Raw genomic sequence first — 22,500 nt, forward strand, 5'->3', positions numbered from 1 at the left:
AGCTGGTTGGTTCCTCTCCTCCTCTAGTCTCCCTAGCTAGTGTAACAGTGTAGGTTCCGTCCCTCTCTTCGCCCCAACCCGGGCTCGAACCAGGGACCCTTGCACGCATCAACAACTGACACCCACCGAAGCATCGTTACCCATCGCGCCACAAGAGCCACGGCCCTTGCAACGCAAGGGGCAACCCTACTTCAAGTCTCAGAGCGGGTGACGTCACCGATTGAAACGCTATTAGCGCGCACCCCCGCTAACTAACTAGCCATTTCACATCGGTTACACTAGCTGGTTCCTCTCCTCCTCTAGTCTCCCTAGCTAGCTGGTTCCTCTCCTCCTCTAGTCTCCCTAGCTAGCTGGTTCCTCTCCTCCTCTAGTCTCCCTAGCTAGCTGGTTCCTCTCCTCCTCTAGTCTCCCTAGCTAGCTGGTTCCTCTCCTCCTCTAGTCTCCCTAGCTAGCTGGTTCCTCTCCTCCTCTAGTCTCCCTAGCTAGCTGGTTCCTCTCCTCCTCTAGTCTCCCTAGCTAGCTGGTTCCTCTCCTCCTCTAGTCTCCCTAGCTAGCTGGTTCCTCTCCTCCTCTAGTCTCCCTAGCTAGCTGGTTCCCCTCCTCCTCTAGTCTCCCTAGCTAGCTGGTTCCTCTCCTCCTCTAGTCTCCCTAGCTAGCTGGTTCCTCTCCTCCTCTAGTCTCCCTAGCTAGCTGGTTCCTCTCCACCTCTAGTCTCCCTAGCTAGCTGGTTCCTCTCCTCCTCTAGTCTCCCTAGCTAGCTGGTTCCTCTCCTCCTCTAGTCTCCCTAGCTAGCTGGTCCCTCTCCTCCTCTAGTCTCCCTAGCTAGCTGGTTCCTCTCCTCCTCTAGTCTCCCTAGCTAGCTGGTTCCCCTCCTCCTCTAGTCTCCCTAGCTAGCTGGTTCCTCTCCTCCTCTAGTCTCCCTAGCTAGCTGGTTCCTCTCCTCCTCTAGTCTCCCTAGCTAGCTGGTTCCTCTCCTCCTCTAGTCTCCCTAGCTAGCTGGTTCCTCTCCTCCTCTAGTCTCCCTAGCTAGCTGGTTCCTCTCCTCCTCTAGTCTCCCTAGCTAGCTGGTCCCTCTCCTCCTCTAGTCTCCCTAGCTAGCTGGTTCCTCTCCTCCTCTAGTCTCCCTAGCTAGCTGGTTCCTCTCCTCCTCTAGTCTCCCTAGCTAGCTGGTTCCTCTCCTCCTCTAGTCTCCCTAGCTAGCTGGTTCCTCTCCTCCTCTAGTCTCCCTAGCTAGCTGGTTCCTCTCCTCCTCTAGTCTCCCTAGCAAGCTGGTTCCTCTCCTCCTCTAGTCTCCCTAGCTAGCTGGTTCCTCTCCTCCTCTAGTCTCCCTAGCTAGCTGGTTCCTCTCCTCCTCTAGTCTCCCTAGCTAGCTGGTTCCTCTCCTCCTCTAGTCTCCCTAGCTAGCTGGTTCCTCTCCTCCTCTAGTCTCCCTAGCTAGCTGGTTCCTCTCCTCCTCTAGTCTCCCTAGCTAGCTGGTTCCTCTCCTCCTCTAGTCTCCCTAGCTAGCTGGTTCCTCTCCTCCTCTAGTCTCCCTAGCTAGCTGGTTCCTCTCCTCCTCTAGTCTCCCTAGCTAGCTGGTTCCTCTCCTCCTCTAGTCTCCCTAGCTAGCTGGTTCCCCTCCTCCTCTAGTCTCCCTAGCTAGCTGGTTCCCCTCCTCCTCTAGTCTCCCTAGCTAGCTGGTTCCTCTCCTCCTCTAGTCTCCCTAGCTAGCTGGTTCCTCTCCTCCTCTAGTCTCCCTAGCTAGCTGGTGCCTCTCCTCCTCTAGTCTCCCTAGCTAGCTGGTGCCTCTCCTCCTCTAGTCTCCCTAGCTAGCTAGCTAGCTGTATTTGTGTGGGTGACATTTCGCAGTCACTCTGAATGTGTTTTCCTCCTCCACTCTGCCGGAGTGTATGACAGCTAAGCTGTCCCATGGCACATTGTCGTGATGCCCCCTCCCTGTGGGGACAAGTGAGTGTGATGACAACCTGTCTAAATTCATCAAGCTTCTTCCAAACCCATTCCTTCCTAACCGATGAACTGTTGTACTCCTGAATGCCCTATAGAATAACAGGCCTATTTAAAGCCTGGAAATGGTCTGACAGTACATGTGTTCTCTTACCCTCTTCCTCCCTTTTTCTTCCCTTGTCTTCCTCTCCCCCTCTCTCTCTCCCCCTCTCCCCCTCTCTCTCTCCCCCTCTCCCCTCTCTCTCTCCCTCTCCTCCCCGTCCCCCTCTCTCTCCCCTCTCCTCCCCCTCTCCCCTCTCTCTCTCCCTCTCCTCTCCTCCCCGTCCCCCTCTCCCCTCTCCCCCTCTCCCCCTCTCTCTCTCCCCCTCTCCCCTCTCTCTCTCCCTCTCCTCCCCGTCCCCCTCTCTCCCCTCTCCTTCCCTTGTCCCTCTTCCCTGTCACACTCTCTCAATCCCCTTTCTCTCTCTCCCGTCTCCCCCTTTCTCCTTCCTGTCCCTCTCTCCCATGTCTCTCTCTTTCCCCGCTCTCCTGTCCCTCTCGCTCCCTTCTCTCTCCCTTGTCCCTCACCTTCTCTCTCCCGCTCTCTCCTGTCACTCTCCGCTGTTCCTCTCTCTCCCATTTCCATCCCATGTCCCTCCCTCTCTCCCCTCTCCATCTCTCCCCACTCTCTCTCGTATATCCCTCTATTTCTCTCCCTCTCCCTTCTTTCCCCCTCCCCCCCTCTCTCTCTCTTTCTCTACTCTGTCCCTCACTCGCTCTCCCTTGTCTCTCACCCCCTTGCCCTTCTCTCCCTTTCTCTCTCACCTGTCCTTCTCTCTCTCCTGTCGCTCTCCTCTCCCTCTCTCTGTTTCTCTCCCTTGTCCCTCTCTCTCCCCTCTCCCTTTTACTTCCCCCTCTCCCTCTCTCCCCTCCCCAGGTGATGGAGTATGAGAATAGGATTAGAGCCTACTCCACTCCGGACAAGATCTTCCGTTACTTCGCCACACTAAAGATCATTAGTGAGCAGGGAGATGCAGAGGTTTACATGACTCCACACGACTTTGTCCGCTCCATCAGCCCAAATGAGAAACAGCCAGAGAGTGAGTCTAAAGTTTAAAATATCCCCATCTCTCTCTATTTCTCTCTCTCTCCTTCACTGAATGGTGGAGGGGTTTGGGTTATAAATATACCTCATGCAGAGGGGAGGGGCAGTCCCGGCTAAAACCTGTCCAATAGGCTACAATAGGGGGCAGGCCCGGCTATAAGCTGTCCAATAGGCTGCAATAGGGGGCAAGCCCGGCTATAAACTGTCCAATAGGCTGCAATAGGGGGCAGGCCCGGCTATAAGCTGTCCAATAGGCTACAATAGAGGGCGGGGGGGGGGGGGGGGGGGGGGGGTGAAGAGGTGGGGGCAGGGGAGAGGTGTGAGGGTAACATTAGGACATGACAGGTGGTATAATAATAATACACTGAACCAGTGATATTTCATCACGAGCCTTGAGTGACAGAGCTGAAGTATATGTGTGTAATAGTTAGGATAATAACACCTCACCACTCTCTCCCATCTAATTACTGCTTCATTTAAAGTCAAACCTTCATCTGGCCCTGCCACAGTTTGCTCTAAAGTTGAGGGATACGTCTGGAGAAATGTAACCTATAGTATTTACTGCCTGTCTTAAATACTGACTTGGGCTGGACTTGGGTTGGCTGGTCACTTCTGAAATTCTTCCACTTCCTCTCCTTCTCTCCCTCTCATTCTCTCCCTCTCCGTCTCTCCCTCTCCGTCTCTCCCTCTCTCCGTCTCTCCTTTTCTCCTTCTCTCTCCCTTCTTCTCTCCTTCTCTCCTCTCTCTCCCTCTCCGTCTCTCTCTCTCTCCGTCTCTCCTTTTCTCCTCTCTCTCTCTCCTTCTCCCTTCTCTCTCCTTCTCCCCTCTCTCTCCGTCTCTCCTTTTCTCCTTCTCTCTCCCTCTCTCTTCTTCTCTCCTCCTTATTTATTAATTATTTATTTATTGGGAAACATGTTAACATTGCCGAAGCAAGTGAAATGGATAAAGTGAAATAAACACAAAAAAATTAACGGTAAATTATTACACTCACAAAAGTTCCACAATAATAAAGAAATATTCTGTCTATATACAGCGTTGTAACGATGTGCAAAGTGAAGATGAATAAAATAAATAAACATAATATATTCACAGTGTTGTTTGTTCTCCACTGGTTACCATTTTCTCATGGCAACGGGCCACAAATCTTACTGCTGTGATGGCACACTGCGTTATAGATATGGAGTTTATCAATGTTTGATTTGTTTTCAAATTCTTTGTGTATCTGTGTAATCTGAGGGAAATATGTGTCTCTAATATGGTCATACATTTGGCAGGAGATTATGAAGTGCAGCTCAGTTTCCACCTCATTTTGTAGGCAGTGTTGCACATAGCCTGTCTTCTCTTGAGAGCCAGGTCTGCCTACGGCGGCCTTCCTCAATAGCAAGGCTATTCTCACTGAGTCTGTACATAGTCAAGGATTTTCTTAATTTAGGGTCGGTCACAGTGGTCAGATTTTCTGCCACTGTGTACTCTCTGTTTAGAGACAGATAGCTTTCCAATCTCTCTCTCCCTCTCCTTCTCCCTTCATCACCCACAGTAAGATTCTATAAGAGAAAGATTGCAGAAAGAGTGCCTCAACATGGAAGTCACACATACGCCCAGGCCGTGAGCAAGCCAATAGGCCCAACCCCCACTCTTACACTAGCCCAAGCCAATGGAATGTACCAGATGCTCAGCAGGCTCTGCTCACACTTACTGGCCTGAGGCCAAACCAAACGGCCAACAACATTGGACACGTTATGGAGCACAAAGCCTTCACTACGATATCTCATTCTGGAATATCTAAGGCCTGAGGTCATCTGCCTTTTAGCCTAAAAAGCAGGAACCCGGACTTCAACAAAGAAATCGGAAATACAGACATTGTCATCCTACAAGAAACATTGTATAGAGGAGACAGACCCACTGATTGCCCTCTAGGTTACAGAGAGCTGGTAATCCCATCCAACAAACTACCAGGTGTGAAACAGGGAAGAGACTCAGGGGGTATGCTAATTTGCTATAGAGCAGACCTAACACGCTCTATTAAATTAGTCAAAACAGGAACATTTTACATTTGGTTAGAAATTAATAAGGAAATTATCTGGACAGAGAAAAATGTCCTCCTGTGTGCTACCTATATCCCCCCACTAGAATCCCCATACTTTAATGAAGACAGCTTCTCCATCCTGGAGGGGGAAATCAATCATTTCCAGGCCCAGGGACATGTACTAGTCTGTGGCGACCTACATGCCAGAACTGGACAAGAACCTAACAACCCTCAGCACACAGAAGGACAAACACCTGCCTGGAGGTGACAGCATTCCATCCCCTATATGCTTAAGCCCCACCCTCTTTACCATATATATCAACGAATTGGCGAGGGCACTAGAACAGTCTGCAGCACCCGGCCCTCACCCTACTACAATCTGAAGTCAAATGTCTACTGTTTGCTGATGATCTGGTGCTTCTGTCCCCAACCAAGGAGGACCTACAGCAGCACCTAGATCTTCTGCACAGATTCTGCCAGACCTGGGCCCTGGCAATAAAAATAATGGTGTTCCAAAAAAGGTCCAGTTGCCAGGACCACAAATACAAATTCCATCTAGACACCGTTGCCCTACAGCACACAAAAAACTATACATGCCTTGGCCTAAACATCAGCGCCACAGGTAACTTCCACAAAGCCGTTAATGATCTGAGAGACAATGCAAGAAGGGCCTTCTATGCCATCAAAAGGAAGATAAAATTTGACATACCAGTTAGGATCTGGCTAAAAATACTTGGAATCAGTTATAGAACCCATTGCTGTTTATGGTTGTGAGGTCTGGGTTCCGCTCACTAACCATTTGAATATGTACAGACTCAGTGAGCATAGCCTTGCTATTGAGAGAGGCCGCAGTAGGCAGACCTGGCTTTGAAGAGAATACAGGCTATGTGCACACTGCCCACAAAATGAGGTGGAAACTGAGCTGCACTTCCTAACCTCCTGCCAAATGTATGACCATATTAAAGACACATATTTCCCTCAGATTACACAGATCTACAAAGAATTCGAAAACAAACCCCATTTTGATGAACTCCCATGTCTACTGGGTGAAATACCACAGTGTGCCATCACAGCAGCAATATTTATGACCTGTTTCCACAAGAAAAGGGCAACCAGTGAAGAACAAACACCATTGTAAATACAACCCATATTTATGTTTAGTTATTTTCCCTTTTGTATTTTAACTATTTGCACAGTGTGCCATCACAGCAGCAAGATGTGTGACCTGTTGCCACAAGAAAAGGTCAATCAGTGAAGAATAAATCCCATTGTAAATACAACCCATATTTATGTTTATTTTCCCTTTTGTACTTGATGAAGGAAAAAGGAAACCGCATACTGCTCTTGATAGTATCGCTGATATTTAATACGTTTATGTATCAGCCTCACGGCCTTCGTCAAAACTTTAGGATTTTTTTTAAAATGTGCACCCTTATGTAGACCTAGCCCCACCCACATCCATGGAAGTGTGTGGAACGGAATGCATATTGTTATATTTGGTAGCACTTACTTGTTTTTCCTTCGCCTCCAAACCCTTTCGATGTGTGGAACGGATGTGGGTGGGGCTAGGTCTACATAAGGGTGCAAATTTTAAAAAATTCCCAAAAGTTTTGACGAAGACCGTGAGGCTGATACGTAAAGCTCTGAGGAAGGCTGATACGTAAAGCTCTGATGAAGGCCGTGAGGCCGATACGTAAAGCTCTGATGAAGGCCGTGAGGCCGATACGTAAAGCTCTGATGAAGGCCGTGAGGCTGATACGTAAAGCTCTGATGAAGGCTGTGAGTCCAATACCTAAAGCTCTGATGAAGGCCGTGAGGCCGATATGTAAAGCTCTGACGAAGGCCGATACGTAAAGCTCTGATGAAGGCTGATACGTAAAGCTCTGACGAAGGCTGGGAGGCCGATACGTAAAGCTCTGATGAAGGCTGTGAGGCCGATACGTAAAGCTCTGATGAAGGCCGATACGTAAAGCTCTGACGAAGGCTGATACGTAAAGCTCTGACGAAGGCTGATACGTAAAGCTCTGACGAAGGTTGATACGTAAAGCTCTGACGAAGGCTGATACGTAAAGCTCTGACGAAGGCTGATACGTAAAGCTCTGACGAAGGCTGATACGTAAAGCTCTGACGAAGGCTGATACGTAAAGCTCTGACGAAGGCTGATACGTAAAGCTCTGATGAAGGCTGTGAGGCCGATATGTAAAGCTCTGACGAAGGCCGATACGTAAAGCTCTGATGAAGGCCGTGAGACTGATACGTAAAGCTCTGATGAAGGCTGATACGTAAAGCTCTGATGAAGGCCGTGAGACTGATACGTAAAGCTCTGATGAAGGCCGTGAGACTGATACGTAAAGCTCTGATGAAGGCTGATACGTAAAGCTCTGATGAAGGCCGATACGTAAAGCTCTGAGGAAGGCCGTGAGACTGATACGTAAAGCTCTGATGAAGGCCGTGAGGCTGATACGTAAAGCTCTGATGAAGGCCGTGAGGCCGATACGTAAAGCTCTGATGAAGGCCGTGAGACTGATACGTAAAGCTCTGATGAAGGCCGTGAGACTGATACCTAAAGCTCTGAGGAAGGCCGTGAGGCCGATACGTAAAGCTCTGATGAAGGCCGTGAGACTGATACGTAAAGCTCTGATGAAGGCCGTGAGGCCGATACGTAAAGCTCTGAGGAAGGCCGTGAGACTGATACGTAAAGCTCTGAGGAAGGCCGTGAGCCTGATACGTAAAGCTCTGATGAAGGCCGTGAGACTGATACGTAAAGCTCTGAGGAAGGCCGTGAGGCTGATACGTAAAGCTCTGATGAAGGCCGTGAGACTGATACGTAAAGCTCTGATGAAGGCCGTGAGGCCGATACGTAAAGCTCTGAGGAAGGCCGTGAGGCTGATACGTAAAGCTCTGATGAAGGCCGATACGTAAAGCTTATTAAAGATCAGTGATACTATCAAGAGCAGTGTGCGGTTTCCTTTATCGTTCATCTTGTTCAGCTGTTACCATGCACTTGCTAATAAGATTGCTCAGATGTGCGAGTGCCTTTTGAATTTTGTACTTTAACCATTTGCACATCGTTACAACACTGCATATAGACATAATATGACATTTGTAATGTCTTTATTCTTTTGAAACTTCTGTGACTCATGTTTACTGTTCATTTTGATTGTTTATTTAACTTTTGTATATTATCTACTTCACTTGCTTCGGCAATGTTAACATATGTTTCCCATGTCAATAAAGCCCCTTGAATTGAATATAATTGAACTGGAGAGCAGCGAAGGAAAGATTACAGTACATTTTATTCCACAACCACTTATCTCTCTCAGCACCTAACTGTCAGTCACAGTCAGAGAGTCCCTGTCCTCTGCTCTATGGGCCGTGAGCGTGCAAAGCTGTCATCAAATCAAAGGGTGGCTACTTTGAATAATCTCAAAATATAAAATATGTTTTGATTTGTTTAACACTTTTTTGGTTACTACATGATTCCATATGTGTTATTTCATAGTTTTGATGTCTTCACTAGAATAGTAAAAATAAAGAAAAAGCCTGGAATGAGTAGGTGTTCTAAAACTTTTGACCGGTAGTGTATACTGGACCATTTCTGTCCTGCGAAGCATTGAAAATGTAACGAGTACTTTTGGGTGTCAGGGAAAATGTGTGGAGTAAAAAGTACATTATTTTCTTTAGGAATGGAGTGAAGTAAAAGTAAAAATTGTAAAAAATATAAATAGTAAAGTAAAGTACAGATACTACTTAAGTAGTACTTTAAAGTATTTTTACTTAAGTACTTTACATCACTGCATTATTATGATTCACATAGTTGTGAAGTAAAATATTTGCTTAGTGTATATCTTGTTGTGTCTCTATTGTTGCCATTCATTTTTTAATTCAACCAGACAAGTCAGTTAAGAACAAATTTTTATTTTCAATGACAGCCTAGGAACAGTGGGTTATCTGCCTTGTTCAGGGGCAGAATGACAGATTTGTACCGTGTCAGCTCAGGGATTTGATCTTGCAACCTTTCGGTTACTAGTCCAACGCTCTAACCACCCCATTGTTCTGGCTGGAAGAAGGCTCAGTGAATGGATAAGTCCATAGTTAGTCAATAGGGTTAACTGGCTAGCTACCCAGTGAATGGATAAGTCCATAGTTAGTCAATAGGGTTAACTGGCTAGCTACCCAGTGAATGCAGCGTGAGGTAATACAGTAGGTGGAGTTTGAGTGCTTCTCAAATGTAATGTTTTATGCGTTCTCCACACTCTAGTCCTCACAAGAATGTTCCACAGATTGTCCTCGGAGAATGCACTCGGTGCACGGTAGTCTGCATATAGCCTGGCTGCCCATCCTCATCGCTCCGGCCAACTGACGTATCTGGATTAGCCTCCCTAAGATCCTTAAGATCGGTCCCAGGAACCGATAGGTTGGGTCAGAGCCGGCCTACACGATGACGTTATCAACTTTTACACTGATTGGTTTTGGTGACGATCCAACCGCTTATGAATTTCAAAAAGAAAGGAGGACCAAGGCACTCTTCATATAATTGATTAAAATGCCTTTATTAGTATGGCATGTTCAATAGAAACAATGTTTATAAAAATCCGCCGCGTTTCGGCTGCACGGCCTTCGTCAGGGAGTACAAAGAAATAATACAATGTTCTCTTTTTAACAGCTTTTCCAATTAACCCTAATTTGAAGAGGGAGTGGTTACAACATTGATTGGACACACCTAGTAAGCAATAGTATACACACGTTAAAGTGAAATACTGTAGCTATGTTATCATAACAATTTTACTCCCAAGCTAGAAGTATGAATTTGTTTTTGAAGTCACACAAAGGACTTATAGGACGGCAGATACCGACTGAATGTACGTAGCGATCAATAGGTAAGACGTTAACATTCAGGGTGAGTCGTCGGACAACCGCAGACGGCCTTGGAAGGTGGCGTTTAGTTAGCGCTGATGGTTCCGTCGTAGGCTTTAGATGCTTCTCTGGTGCACCCTCGGAGGACGGATGGAGGCTCACACCTGAACAGGTCTGACATGTAACACCATCCTTGTCTACTAACCCAGGGAGCTTGTTGATGCTATTTAAAAAAAAAAATGTGAATAAACATTCACAAGAGGTGGACGATGCCCTTTGTTAGTGAGTGCGAATTGGTTGGTTTTAGTAGTCTCATGTTGCAGGGGAATTATTCATAAGTAGACGATGACAAGAGAAAAACTGACCAGGAAAAAGAAAATTAAAGTCACGGAGAAAGTTCTTATTAAGATATGAATCCCATTGGCTACTTTAATAATACTACTAGTGCTACTATTATGTGTTTTAATGTCCTTTCCGTTGTCAGCCAAACTTTGTTTTAACACTACAATTACAGCTCTGTCAATTAAAAACAGGCACTGGGGTGTTGTAATGGTTCCTCTGTGTTTTCATCCCTCCGTCAATGTCCGGTCATGATACCAGCAGCCCTGTTATTGATAGCTGAAGCTGGTTACAGACCTGTCTTGTTGAGAAGACACTGTGGCACAGTTGTCCAGCTGTGTTGTTCTCATGCTTTGGTAGATTGCAAGGAGGGTGTCCTTGGAAACAAAGTCCTTTGCCCTTTTTAGAGCGCCATCCCCAGGTACAGCGGTTTACCTGTGACCAGGCTGGTCCAACTCTATCCCCAGGTACAGCGGTTTACCTGTGGCCAGGCTGGTCCAACTCTATCCCCAGGTACAGCGGTTTACCTGTGATCAGGCTGGTCCAACTCTATCCCCAGGTACAGCGGTTTACCTGTGGCCAGGCTGGTCCAACTCTATCCCCAGGTACAGCGGTTTACCTGTGACCAGGCTGGTCCAACTCTATCCCCAGGTACAGCAGTTTACCTGTGATCAGGCTGGTCCAACTCTATCCCCAGGTACAGCAGTTTACCTGTGATCAGGCTGGTCCAACTCTATCCCCAGGTACAGCGGTTTACCTGTGGCCAGGCTGGTCCAACTCTATCCCCAGGTACAGCGGTTTACCTGTGACCAGGCTGGTCCAACTCTATCCCCAGGTACAGCGGTTTACCTGTGGCCAGGCTGGTCCAACTCTATCCCCAGGTACAGCGGTTTACCTGTGACCAGGCTGGTCCAACTCTATCCTCAGGTACAGCGGTTTACCTGTGGCCAGGCTGGTCCAACTCTATCCCCAGGTACAGCGGTTTACCTGTGGCCAGGCTGGTCCAACTCTATCCCCAGGTACAGCGGTTTACCTGTGACCAGGCTGGTCCAACTCTATCCCCAGGTACAGCGGTTTACCTGTGACCAGGCTGGTCCAACTCTATCCTCAGGTACAGCGGTTTACCTGTGACCAGGCTGGTCCAACTCTATCCTCAGGTACAGCGGTTTACCTGTGGCCAGGCTGGTCCAACTCTATCCTCAGGTACAGCGGTTTACCTGTGGCCAGGCTGGTCCAACTCTATCCTCAGGTACAGCGGTTTACCTGTGGCCAGGCTGGTCCAACTCTATCCCCAGGTACAGCAGTTTACCTGTGACCAGGCTGGTCCAACTCTATCCTCAGGTACAGCGGTTTACCTGTGGCCAGGCTGGTCCAACTCTATCCCCAGGTACAGCGGTTTACCTGTGATCAGGCTGGTCCAACTCTATCCCCAGGTACAGCGGTTTACCTGTGACCAGGCTGGTCCAACTCTATCCCCAGGTACAGCGGTTTACCTGTGACCAGGCTGGTCCAACTCTATCCTCAGGTACAGCGGTTTACCTGTGACCAGGCTGGTCCAACTCTATCCCCAGGTACAGCGGTTTACCTGTGGCCAGGCTGGTCCAACTCTATCCCCAGGTACAGCGGTTTACCTGTGGCCAGGCTGGTCCAACTCTATCCTCAGGTACAGCGGTTTACCTGTGGCCAGGCTGGTCCAACTCTATCCTCAGGTACAGCGGTTTACCTGTGACCAGGCTGGTCCAACTCTATCCTCAGGTACAGCGGTTTACCTGTGACCAGGCTGGTCCAACTCTATCCCCAGGTACAGCGGTTTACCTGTGATCAGGCTGGTCCAACTCTATCCCCAGGTACAGCGGTTTACCTGTGGCCAGGCTGGTCCAACTCTATCCTCAGGTACAGCGGTTTACCTGTGATCAGGCTGGTCCAACTCTATCCCCAGGTACAGCGGTTTACCTGTGGCCAGGCTGGTCCAACTCTATCCCCAGGTACAGCGGTTTACCTGTGACCAGGCTGGTCCAACTCTATCCTCAGGTACAGCGGTTTACCTGTGGCCAGGCTGGTCCAACTCTATCCTCAGGTACAGCGGTTTACCTGTGACCAGGCTGGTCCAACTCTATTCCCAGGTACAGCGGTTTACCTGTGACCAGGCTGGTCCAACTCTATCCTCAGGTACAGCGGTTTACCTGTGGCCAGGCTGGTCCAACTCTATCCTCAGGTACAGCGGTTTACCTGTGACCAGGCTGGTCCAACTCTATCCCCAGGTACAGCGGTTTACCTGTGACCAGGCTGGTCCAACTCTATCCTCAGGTACAGCGGTTTACCTGTGGCCAGGCTGGTCCAACTCTATCCTCAGGTACAGCGGTTTACCTGTGACCAGGCTGGTCCAACTCTATCCCCAGGTAAAGTAGTTTACCTGTGACCAGGCTGGTCCAACTCTATCTGCAGGTACAGCAGTTTACCTGTGACCAGGCTGGTCCAACTCTATCCCCAGGTACAGCGGTTTACCTGTGGCCAGGCTGGTCCAACTCTATCCTCAGGTACAGCGGTTTACCTGTGATCAGGCTGGTCCAACTCTATCCTCAGGTACAGCGGTTTACCTGTGACCAGGCTGGTCCAACTCTATCCCCAGGTACAGCAGTTTACCTGTGACCAGGCTGGTCCAACTCTATCCCCAGGTAAAGTAGTTTACCTGTGAAAAGGCTGGTCCAACTCTATCCCCAGGTAAAGTAGTTTACCTGTGAAAAGGCTGGTCCAACTCTATTCCCAGGTACAGCGGTTTACCTGTGGCCAGGCTGGTCCAACTCTATCCCCAGGTAAAGTAGTTTACCTGTGACCAGGCTGGTCCAACTCTATCCCCAGGTAAAGTAGTTTACCTGTGACCAGGCTGGTCCAACTCTATCTGCAGGTACAGCAGTTTACCTGTGAAAAGGCTGGTCCAACTCTATCCTCAGGTACAGCGGTTTACCTGTGACCAGGCTGGTCCAACTCTATCCCCAGGTACAGCAGTTTACCTGTGACTAGGCTGGTCCAACTCTATCCCCAGGTACAGCAGTTTACCTGTGACTAGGCTGGTCCAACTCTATCCCCAGGTACAGCGGTTTACCTGTGACCAGGCTGGTCCAACTCTATCCCCAGGTACAGCAGTTTACCTGTGACTAGGCTGGTCCAACTCTATCCTCAGGTACAGCAGTTTACCTGTGACCAGGCTGGTCCAACTCCATTGATGTAATCTGAATGGATTCTGGTCTGGTCTTAGACAGACTGAGTCTTAGTTTTAAAGGTTTTAAAGAGAAAGTGGATATGTGTGTTTTTAGTTCTGCCTCAGCTTTCCACCGTTTTATTTGTTAATTATAAATGAGCCCAGGGGAAAATAACAAAAAATTCAAATGAAAAAAAAAACTTTGCATACAAATAATGCAAAAAATGTTTTCAGATATCCAAATATTTCCCCTGCGTGTAGGTCAAGACCATTAAATTAAATTAAATTGACGATTTTACAAAGAAAAAGGACACGCATTGAAGTTAGAATTCCACCACTTAATAATGGAATCTTCAGGCATGAAAAGGTTCTGCATTTAGTTTAATGAGAATAGGGAAATGTCAAATTGTGACTATTCATCATAACTGTCCTTGGAGCGACCTCTGTCATCCTTGGATCACGGAAACACACACACACAGACACACAGACACACGCACGCACGCACACACACACACACACACACACACACACACACACACACACACACACACACACACACACACACACACACACACACACATCAATATTTTAGGTCATTAGGTTTAGCTAACAGTGAGTCCATGGGGACTGAGGGTAAGGTATAGCAGTGTCTCAGCTATATATACATAGAGAAATGGAGAGAGTGGTATAAAGAGAGAAGAGAGGGGAGGTTAATTTATTTTTATTTATTTTTATTTATCTTCCCCCACCATGGATGGCATGGCTTGACTTTCAGAGGTTAGGAGGAATGTGTGTCACATTCAACTTCTTCCCCCACCATGGATGGCGTGGCTTGACTTTCAGAGGTTAGGAGGAATGTGTGTCACATTCAACTTCTTCCCCCACCATGGATGGCGTGGCTTGACTTTCAGAGGTTAGGAGGAATGTGTGTCACATTCAACTTCTTCCCCCACCATGGATGGCGTGGCTTGACTTTCAGAGGTTCGGAGGAATGTGTGTCACATTCAACTTCTTCCCCCACCATGGATGGCGTGGCTTGACTTTCAGAGGTTAGGAGGAATGTGTGTCACATTCAACTTCTTCCCCCACCATGGATGGCGTGGCTTGACTTTCAGAGGTTAGGAGGAATGTGTGTCACATTCAACTTCTTCCCCCACCATGGATGGCGTGGCTTGACTTTCAGAGGTTAGGAGGAATGTGTGTTACATTCAACTTCTTCCCCCACCATGGATGGCATGGCTTGACTTTCAGAGGTTAGGACCACACACAGGAGAGGTTGACTCATCGCTTATAAAATCTGCATGTTCTCCAATCCTGTGCAGCTCACCACTTTTAAAATCTGTATGTTCTCCAATCCTGTGCAGCTCACCACTTTTAAAATCTGCATGTTCTCCAATCCTGTGCAGCTCACCACTTTTAAAATCTGCATGTTCTCCAATCCTGTGCAGCTCACCGTCAGTGCGTGTCCCAAGTGGCACTCTATTCATTATTTAGTGCACTACATTTAACCTGGGCCAGTAGCACTCTGGTCGAAAGTTTTTTATTTATTTATTTTTATTTTTATTTATTTAACCAGGTAGGCTAGTTGAGAACAAGTCCTTTATTTAACCAGGTAGGCTAGTTGAGAACAAGTCCTTTATATAACCAGGTAGGCCAGTTGAGAACAAGTTCTCATTTACAATTGCGACCTGGCCAAGATAAAGCAAAGCAGTGCGACAAAAACAACAACACAGAGTTACACATGGAATAAACAAACATACAGTCAATTATACAGTAGAAAGATCTATATATAGCATGTGCAAATGAGGTAGGATAAGAGAGGTAAGGCAATAAATAGGCCATGGTGGCGAAGTAATTACAATATAGCAATTATACACTGGAATGGTAGAATGTGCAGAAGATGAATGTGCAAGTAGAGATACTGGGGTGCGAAAGAGCAAGATAAATAAATAAATCAGAGTATGGGGATGAGGTAATTGGATGGGCTATTTACAGATGGGCTATGTAGAGGTGCAGTGATCTGTGAGCTGCTCTGACAGCTGGTGCTTAAAGTTAGTGAGGGAGATCTGAGTCTCCAGCTTCAGTGATTTTTGCAGTTCGTTCCAGTCATTGGCAGCAGAGAACAGGAAGGAGAGGCGGCCAAAGGAAGAATTGGCTTTGTGTCACGTCCTGACCAGAAAAGGGGTTGTTTGTTATTGTAGTTTGGTCAGGGCGTGGCAGGGGGTGTTTGTTTAGAGTGTTTCAGGGTTTTTTGGTTCATGCTCTATGTTATTGTATTTCTATGTTCGTTGTAGTTAGTATATTTCTATGCTTAGTTTATTGGTTTGACCTTCAATTGGAGGCAGCTGTTTCTTGTTGCCTCTAATTGAAGGTCCTATTTAGTAGGGGTGTTTTGTCTATGGGATTTATGGGTAGTTGTTCCGTGTGTAGCTGTGTGCCTCACAGGACAGTTTTTTCGTCATTGTTTTGCATTAAGTGTTAATTTTGGTTTTCTTCTAAATGAAGAAGATGAGCATACACATTCCCGCTGCGCCTTGGTCCCATCCTTACGACGAACGTGACACTTTGGGGGTGACTAGTGAGATATACCTGCTGGAGCGCGTGCTAAGGGTGGGTGCTGCTATGGTGACCAGTGAGCTGAGATAAGGTGGGGGCTTTACCTAGCAGAGATTTATAGATGACCTGGAGCCAGTGGGTTTTTGCGACGAGTATGAAGCGAGGGCCAGTAGTGCACTATGTAGGGAATAGTGTGCAAATTGGGACATAGTCCATTAGTGTAGTAGCCTATTGAAGTAAAGAGCTGAGGGACGGTCCTTTTCCTTCCTGCTACCTTAAAGAGCCAGTTATCTTCTCTTTTGTCTCTCACATCAGAGGGGGAGAAGAAGAGCAAGAGGGGGAGAAACATTTTAGCCATTTAAGCAGACACTCTTATCCAGAGCGATTTACAGTCAGTCCACTAATCTTAGACAGGGACTCTGCTGTCCTAGCTTCAGGGGGGAAGATGGACAGGGACTCTGCTGTCCTAGCTTCAGGGGGGAAGATGGACAGGGACTCTGCTGTCCTAGCTTCAGGGGAAGATGGACAGGGACTCTGCTGTCCTAGCTTCAGGGGTGGGGAGATGGACAGGGACTCTGCTGTCCTAGCTTCAGGGGTGGGGAGATAGACAGGGACTCTGCTGTCCTAGCTTCAGGGGTGGGGAGATGGACAGGGACTCTGCTGTCCTAGCTTCAGGGTGAAGCTGGTTCCACCACTGGGGTGCCAGGACAGAGAAGAGCTTGGACTGGGCTGAGCGGGAGCTCACCTCCTGCAGGGATGGGAGGGCCAAGAGACCAGGTGGTGGCAGAACGACGTACTCAGGTTGGGGTGTAGGGTTTGAGCCTATCTTGAATGTAGGGAGGGGCAGTTCCTCTTGCTGCTCCGTAGTGAAGCACCATGGCCTTGTAGTGGATGTGAGCTTCGACTGGAAGCCAGTGAAGTGTGCAGAGGAGCGGGTTGACATGGGAGAACTTGGGAAGGTTGAACACCAGGCGGGCTGTAGTGTTCTGGATAAGTTGCAGGGGTTTGATGGCACAAACGGGGAGTCTGGCCAACAGCGAGTTGCAGTAATCCACACGTGAGATGATAAGTGCCAGGGTTAGGACCTGCGCCGCTTCCTGTGTGAGGTAGGATCGTACTCTACGGATGTTGTAGAGCATGAACCTGCAGAAGCGAATCACTGCTTTAATGTTTGCTGAGAACGACAGGGTGTTGTCCAGGGTCACGTCAAGGTTCTTTGCACTCTGGGAGGGCGACACTGTGGCGTTGTCAACCGTGATGGAGAGGTCTTTGAGCGGGCAGGCCTTCCCCGGTAGGAAGAGCAGCTCCATCTTGTTGAGGTTGAGCTTGAGGTTGTGGACTGACATACAAGTTGACATATTTGCCAGGCACGCAGAGATGCATGTCGCCACCTGGGTGTCAGAAGGGCGGAAGGAGAAAAGTAGTGTGTCATCCTCATAGCAATGATAGGAGAGACCATGTGAGGATATGACAGAGCTGAGTGACTTGGTCTATAGAGAGAAGAGGAGAGGGCCTAGAACTGAGCCCTGGGGGACACCAGTAGTGAGAGTACGTGGTTCAGACACAGATCCTCTCCACGTCACCTAGTAGGAGTGGCCTGCCAGGTAGGATGCAATACAGGAGTGTGCAGAGCCTGAGACACCCAGCTCTGAGAGGAGGATCTGATAGAGCCTGAGACGCCCAGCCCTGAGAGGGTGGAGAGGAGGATCTGATAGAGCCTGAGACGCCCAGCCCTGAGAGGGTGGAGAGGAGGATCTGATGGTTCACGGTGTCGAAGGCAGTGGATAGATCTATGAGGATGAGAACAGAGGTGAGAGAGAGTCAGCTTTGGTAGTGCTGAGAGCATCCGTGACACAGAGAAGAGCAGTCTCTGTTGAGTGACCCGTTTCTTAGCCTGACTGGTTAGGGTCACAAAGATGGTTCTGAGAGAGGTAGAGAGAGTTGATCAGAGACAGAACGCTCAAGTGTTTTGGAAAGATAAGAAAGAATGATACTGTAACGGTCGTCTTTGGAAGAAGGAGTAGACCAAAGCGCAGCGTGGTACGTGTTCATGATGTTTATTAATAACTTGAACACTGCAACAAAAAAACTAAGTGGAACAAAACGCAACAGCTCTGTCAGGTGAACACACCAAACAGAAAACAACTACCCACACCAACCCTGTGGGAAAAGGCTACCTAAGTATGGTTCCCAATCAGAGACAACGATAGACGGCTGTCCCTGATAGAGAACCATACCCGGCCAAAACAAAGAAATACCAAAACATAGAAAAAGGAACATAGAATGCTCACCCTAGTCACACTCTGGCCTAACCCAAATAGAGAATAAAAACCTCTCTATGGCCAGGGCGTGACAAATACAGGTCTGTAGATTTTTTGAACGCCAGATGATTTCAGTGTTGGTTTCTTAAGGAGGGGAGCGACACAGGCCATTTTGAAGTCAGCACTTAAAGTAGATGGCCCTAGCTAGCAAAAACACAGTACTAGACAACAACAGATTAAGACAACAATTCTGAGAGAGAGAGAGAGAGAGAGAGAGAGAGAGAGAGAGAGAGAGAGAGAGAGAGAGAGAGAGAGAGAGAGAGAGAGAGAGAGAGAGAGAGAGAGAGAGAGAGAGAGAGAGAGAGAGAGAGAGAGAGAGAGAGGAGAGAGAGAGAGAGAGAGAGAGAGAGAGAGAGAGAGAGAGAGAGAGAGAGAGAGAGAGAGAGAGAGAGAGAGAGAGAGAGACCTTCTAGTACCTAGTTAGCGCCACAGACTGAGCAGTAGTGCCCTGAGTGGCTGTGATGTCATAGGAGAGACAGAGAGGTGGTGCACTGTCTGGGCTGTAAAATCCCCATGATGTCATCACTTGGAGACCGGGTTAGGATAGGGTCACCGAGAGACCTGAACAGCGATGAAGAGAGGGATGGAGAGTGAGGAAGAGGAGAAAGGGCACCACTACGAAAGAGGTGAACACAGATAAAGGAAATGGGATGGAGGGAGTGAGTAAGGGAGAGGAGGAGAGAGTGACTGAGAAGGGAAGGAGGAGATGGAAGGCGGGTGGAGAGTGAGGGAGAGAGAGGAGGGGAAAGAGAAGAAGATAGGAGACAGGTACCATGCATTATTCATTGATCCAGCTGTAACTGACAGACAGTCAGTCATTTCTATGCGTTGGCAGTATAGTACTGTAGTAGCATAATGACATTGATTACCTGTGACACACGTCGGTCACACCACACCTCGCTCTAATTCATCAATCTAGACCTCTAGACAGGTGTGTCAAACTCATTCCAACGTAGGGCCGAGTGTCTGCAGGTTTTTGTTTTTTTTTCCCTTTCAGTTAAGACCTAGACAACGAAGTGAGGGGAGTTCATTGCTAATCAGGTGACATTCATTCATCAGTTAAGTGCAAGGGTGGAGCCACGACCCGCAGACTCTCAGCCCTCCGAGGAATGAGTTTGACACAGGTGCTCTAGAGGATGAGCTTGAAACGTGTTTTAAACCCTGGTTGTCTTGGTATAGTACAGATGGTTAAACCCTGGTATAGTACAGATGGTTAAACCCTGGTATAGTACAGATGGTTTTAACTCTGGTATAGTACAGATGGTTTAACCCTGGTATAGTACAGATGGTTAAACCCTGGTATAGTACAGATGGTTAAACCCTGGTATAGTACAGATGGTTTAACCCTGGTATAGTACAGATGGTTTAACCCTGGTATAGTACAGATGGTTAAACCCCTGGTATAGTACAGATGGTTAAACCCTGGTATAGTACAGATGGTTTAAACCCCTGGTACTAGTACAGATGGTTAAACCCTGGTATAGTACAGATGGTTAAAACCTGGTATAGTACAGATGGTTTAACCCCTGGTATAGTACAGATGGTTAAACCCTGGTATAGTACAGATGGTTAAACCCTGGTATAGTACAGATGGTTAAACCCTGGTATAGTACAGATGGTTAAACCCCTTGGTATAGTACAGATGGTTAAACCCTGGTATAGTACAGATGGTTAAACCCTGGTATAGTACAGATGGTTTAAACCCTGGTATAGTACAGATGGTTTAACCCTGGTATAGTACAGATGGTTAAACCCTGGTATAGTACAGATGGTTAAACCCTGGTATAGTACAGATGGTTAAACCCTGGTATAGTACAGATGGTTTAACCCCGGTATAGTACAGATGGTTAAACCCTGGTATAGTACAGATGGTTTAACCCCGGTATAGTACAGATGGTTAAACCCCGGTATAGTACAGATGGTTTAACCCTGGTATAGCACAGATGTTTTAACCCTGGTTGTCTTGGTATAGTACAGATGGTTTAACCCTGGTATAGTACAGATGGTTTAACCCTGGTATAGTACAGATGGTTTAACCCTGATATAGTACAGGTGGTTTAACCCTGTTATAGTACAGATGGTTTAACCCTGGTTGTCTTGGTATAGTACAGATGGTTTAACCCTGGTATAGTACAGATGGTTTAACCCTGATATAGTACAGATGGTTTAACCCTGGTTGTCTTAATATAGTACAGATGGTTTAACCCTGGTTGTCTTGGTAAAGTACAGATGGTTTAACCCTGGTTATCTTAGTATAGTACAGATGGTTTAACCCTGATATAGTACAGATGGTTTAACCCTGGTTGTCTTAGTGTAGAACAGATGGTTTAACCCTGGTATAGTACAGATGGTTTAACCCTGGTATAGTACAGATGGTTTAACTCTGGTATAGTACAGATGGTTTAACCCTGGTATAGTACAGATGGTTTAACCCTGGTATAGTACAGATGATTTAAACCCTGGTTGTCTTGGTATAGTACAGATGGTTTAACTCAGAATGGTACAGATGGTTTAACCCTGGTTGTCTTGGTATAGTACAGATGGTTAAACCCTGGTATAGTACAGATGGTTTAACCCTGGTTGTCTGGGTATAGTACAGATGGTTTAACCCTGGTTGTCTTGGTATAGTACAGATGGTTTAACCCTGGTATAGTACAGATGATTTAACCCTGGTATAGTACAGATGGTTTAACCCTGGTTGTCTTGGTATAGTACAGATGGTTTAACCCTGGTTATCTTAGTATAGTACAGATGGTTTAACCCTGATATAGTACAGATGGTTTAACCCTGGTTGTCTTAGTGTAGAACAGATGGTTTAACCCTGGTATAGTACAGATGGTTTAACCCTGGTATAGTACAGATGGTTTAACCCTGGTATAGTACAGATGGTTTAACCCTGGTATAGTACAGATGGTTTAACCCTGGTATAGTACAGATGATTTAACCCTGGTATAGTACAGATGATTTAACCCTGGTTGTCTTGGTATAGTACAGATGGTTTAACCCTGGTTGTCTTGGTATAGTACAGATGGTTAAACCCTGGTATAGTACAGATGGTTTAACCCTGGTTGTCTTGGTATAATACAGATGGTTTAACCCTGGTTGTCTGGGTATAGTACAGATGGTTTAACCCTGGTTGTCTTGGTATAGTACAGATGGTTTAACCCTGGTATAGTACAGATGGTTTAACCCTGGTTGTCTTAGTGTAGAACAGATGGTTTAACCCTGGTTGTCTTAGTGTAGAACAGATGGTTTAACCCAGGATGGTGCATGTGGTTTAACCCGGGTTGTCTTGGTATAGTACAGATGGTTTAACTCAGAATGGTACAGATGGTTTAACCCAAGATGGTACAGATGGTTTAACCCAGAATGGTACAGATGGTTTAACCCAGAATGGTACAGATGGTTTAACCCAGGATGGTACAGATGGTTTAACCCAGGATGGTACAGATGGTTTAACCCAGGATGGTACAGATCGTTTAACCCAGAATGGTACAGATGGTTAACCCAGAATGGTACAGGTGGTTTAACCCAGAATGGTACAGATGGTTTAACCCAGAATGGTACAGATGGTTTAACCCAGGATGGTACAGATGGTTTAACCCAGGATGGTACAGATGGTTTAACCCAGGATGGTACAGATGGTCTAACCCAGAATGGTACAGATGGTTTAACCCAGAATGGTACAGATGGTTTAACCCAGAATGGTACAGATGGTTTAACCCAGAATGGTACAGATGGTTTAACCCAGAATGGTACAGATGGTTTAACCCAGAATGGTACAGATGGTTTAACCCAGGATGGTACAGATGGTTTAACCCAGGATGGTACAGATGGTTTAACCCAGGATGGTACAGATGGTTTAACCCAGGATGGTACAGATGGTTTAACCCAGAATGGTACAGATGGTTAACCCAGGATGGTACAGGCATCTCATCTGGCCTGATCGTCCAATACCGAATGTGTTATAGCCAATTCTACTATAATCAACACCAGTTTTCTATAATCATGGCATGACAACACCAGTTTGCTATAATCATGGCATGACAACACCAGTTTGTTATAATCATGGCATGACAAGACCAGTTGACTATAATCATGGCATGACAAGACCAGTTGACTATAATCATGGCATGACAACACCAGTTGACTAAAATCATGGCATGACAACACC

General features: G+C 47.2%; 1 protein-coding gene across 1 annotated transcript in view; it reads left to right on the top strand.

Annotated features, from left to right (window-relative positions):
* The window catches only part of LOC106594561 (calcium uptake protein 1, mitochondrial), a 164,384-nt gene that overhangs the window by 48,485 nt on the left and 93,399 nt on the right, over positions 1-22,500 (top strand). Inside the window, 1 exon segment of the mRNA XM_082970386.1 lies at positions 2,861-3,023. Within this exon segment, the coding sequence (XP_082826512.1) occupies positions 2,861-3,023 (163 nt within the window).

The sequence above is a fragment of the Salmo salar genome, chromosome 28 (genome assembly GCF_965601325.2).
Source record: "Salmo salar chromosome 28, fSalSal1, whole genome shotgun sequence".
NCBI classification, from domain to species: Eukaryota; Metazoa; Chordata; class Actinopteri; order Salmoniformes; family Salmonidae; genus Salmo; species Salmo salar.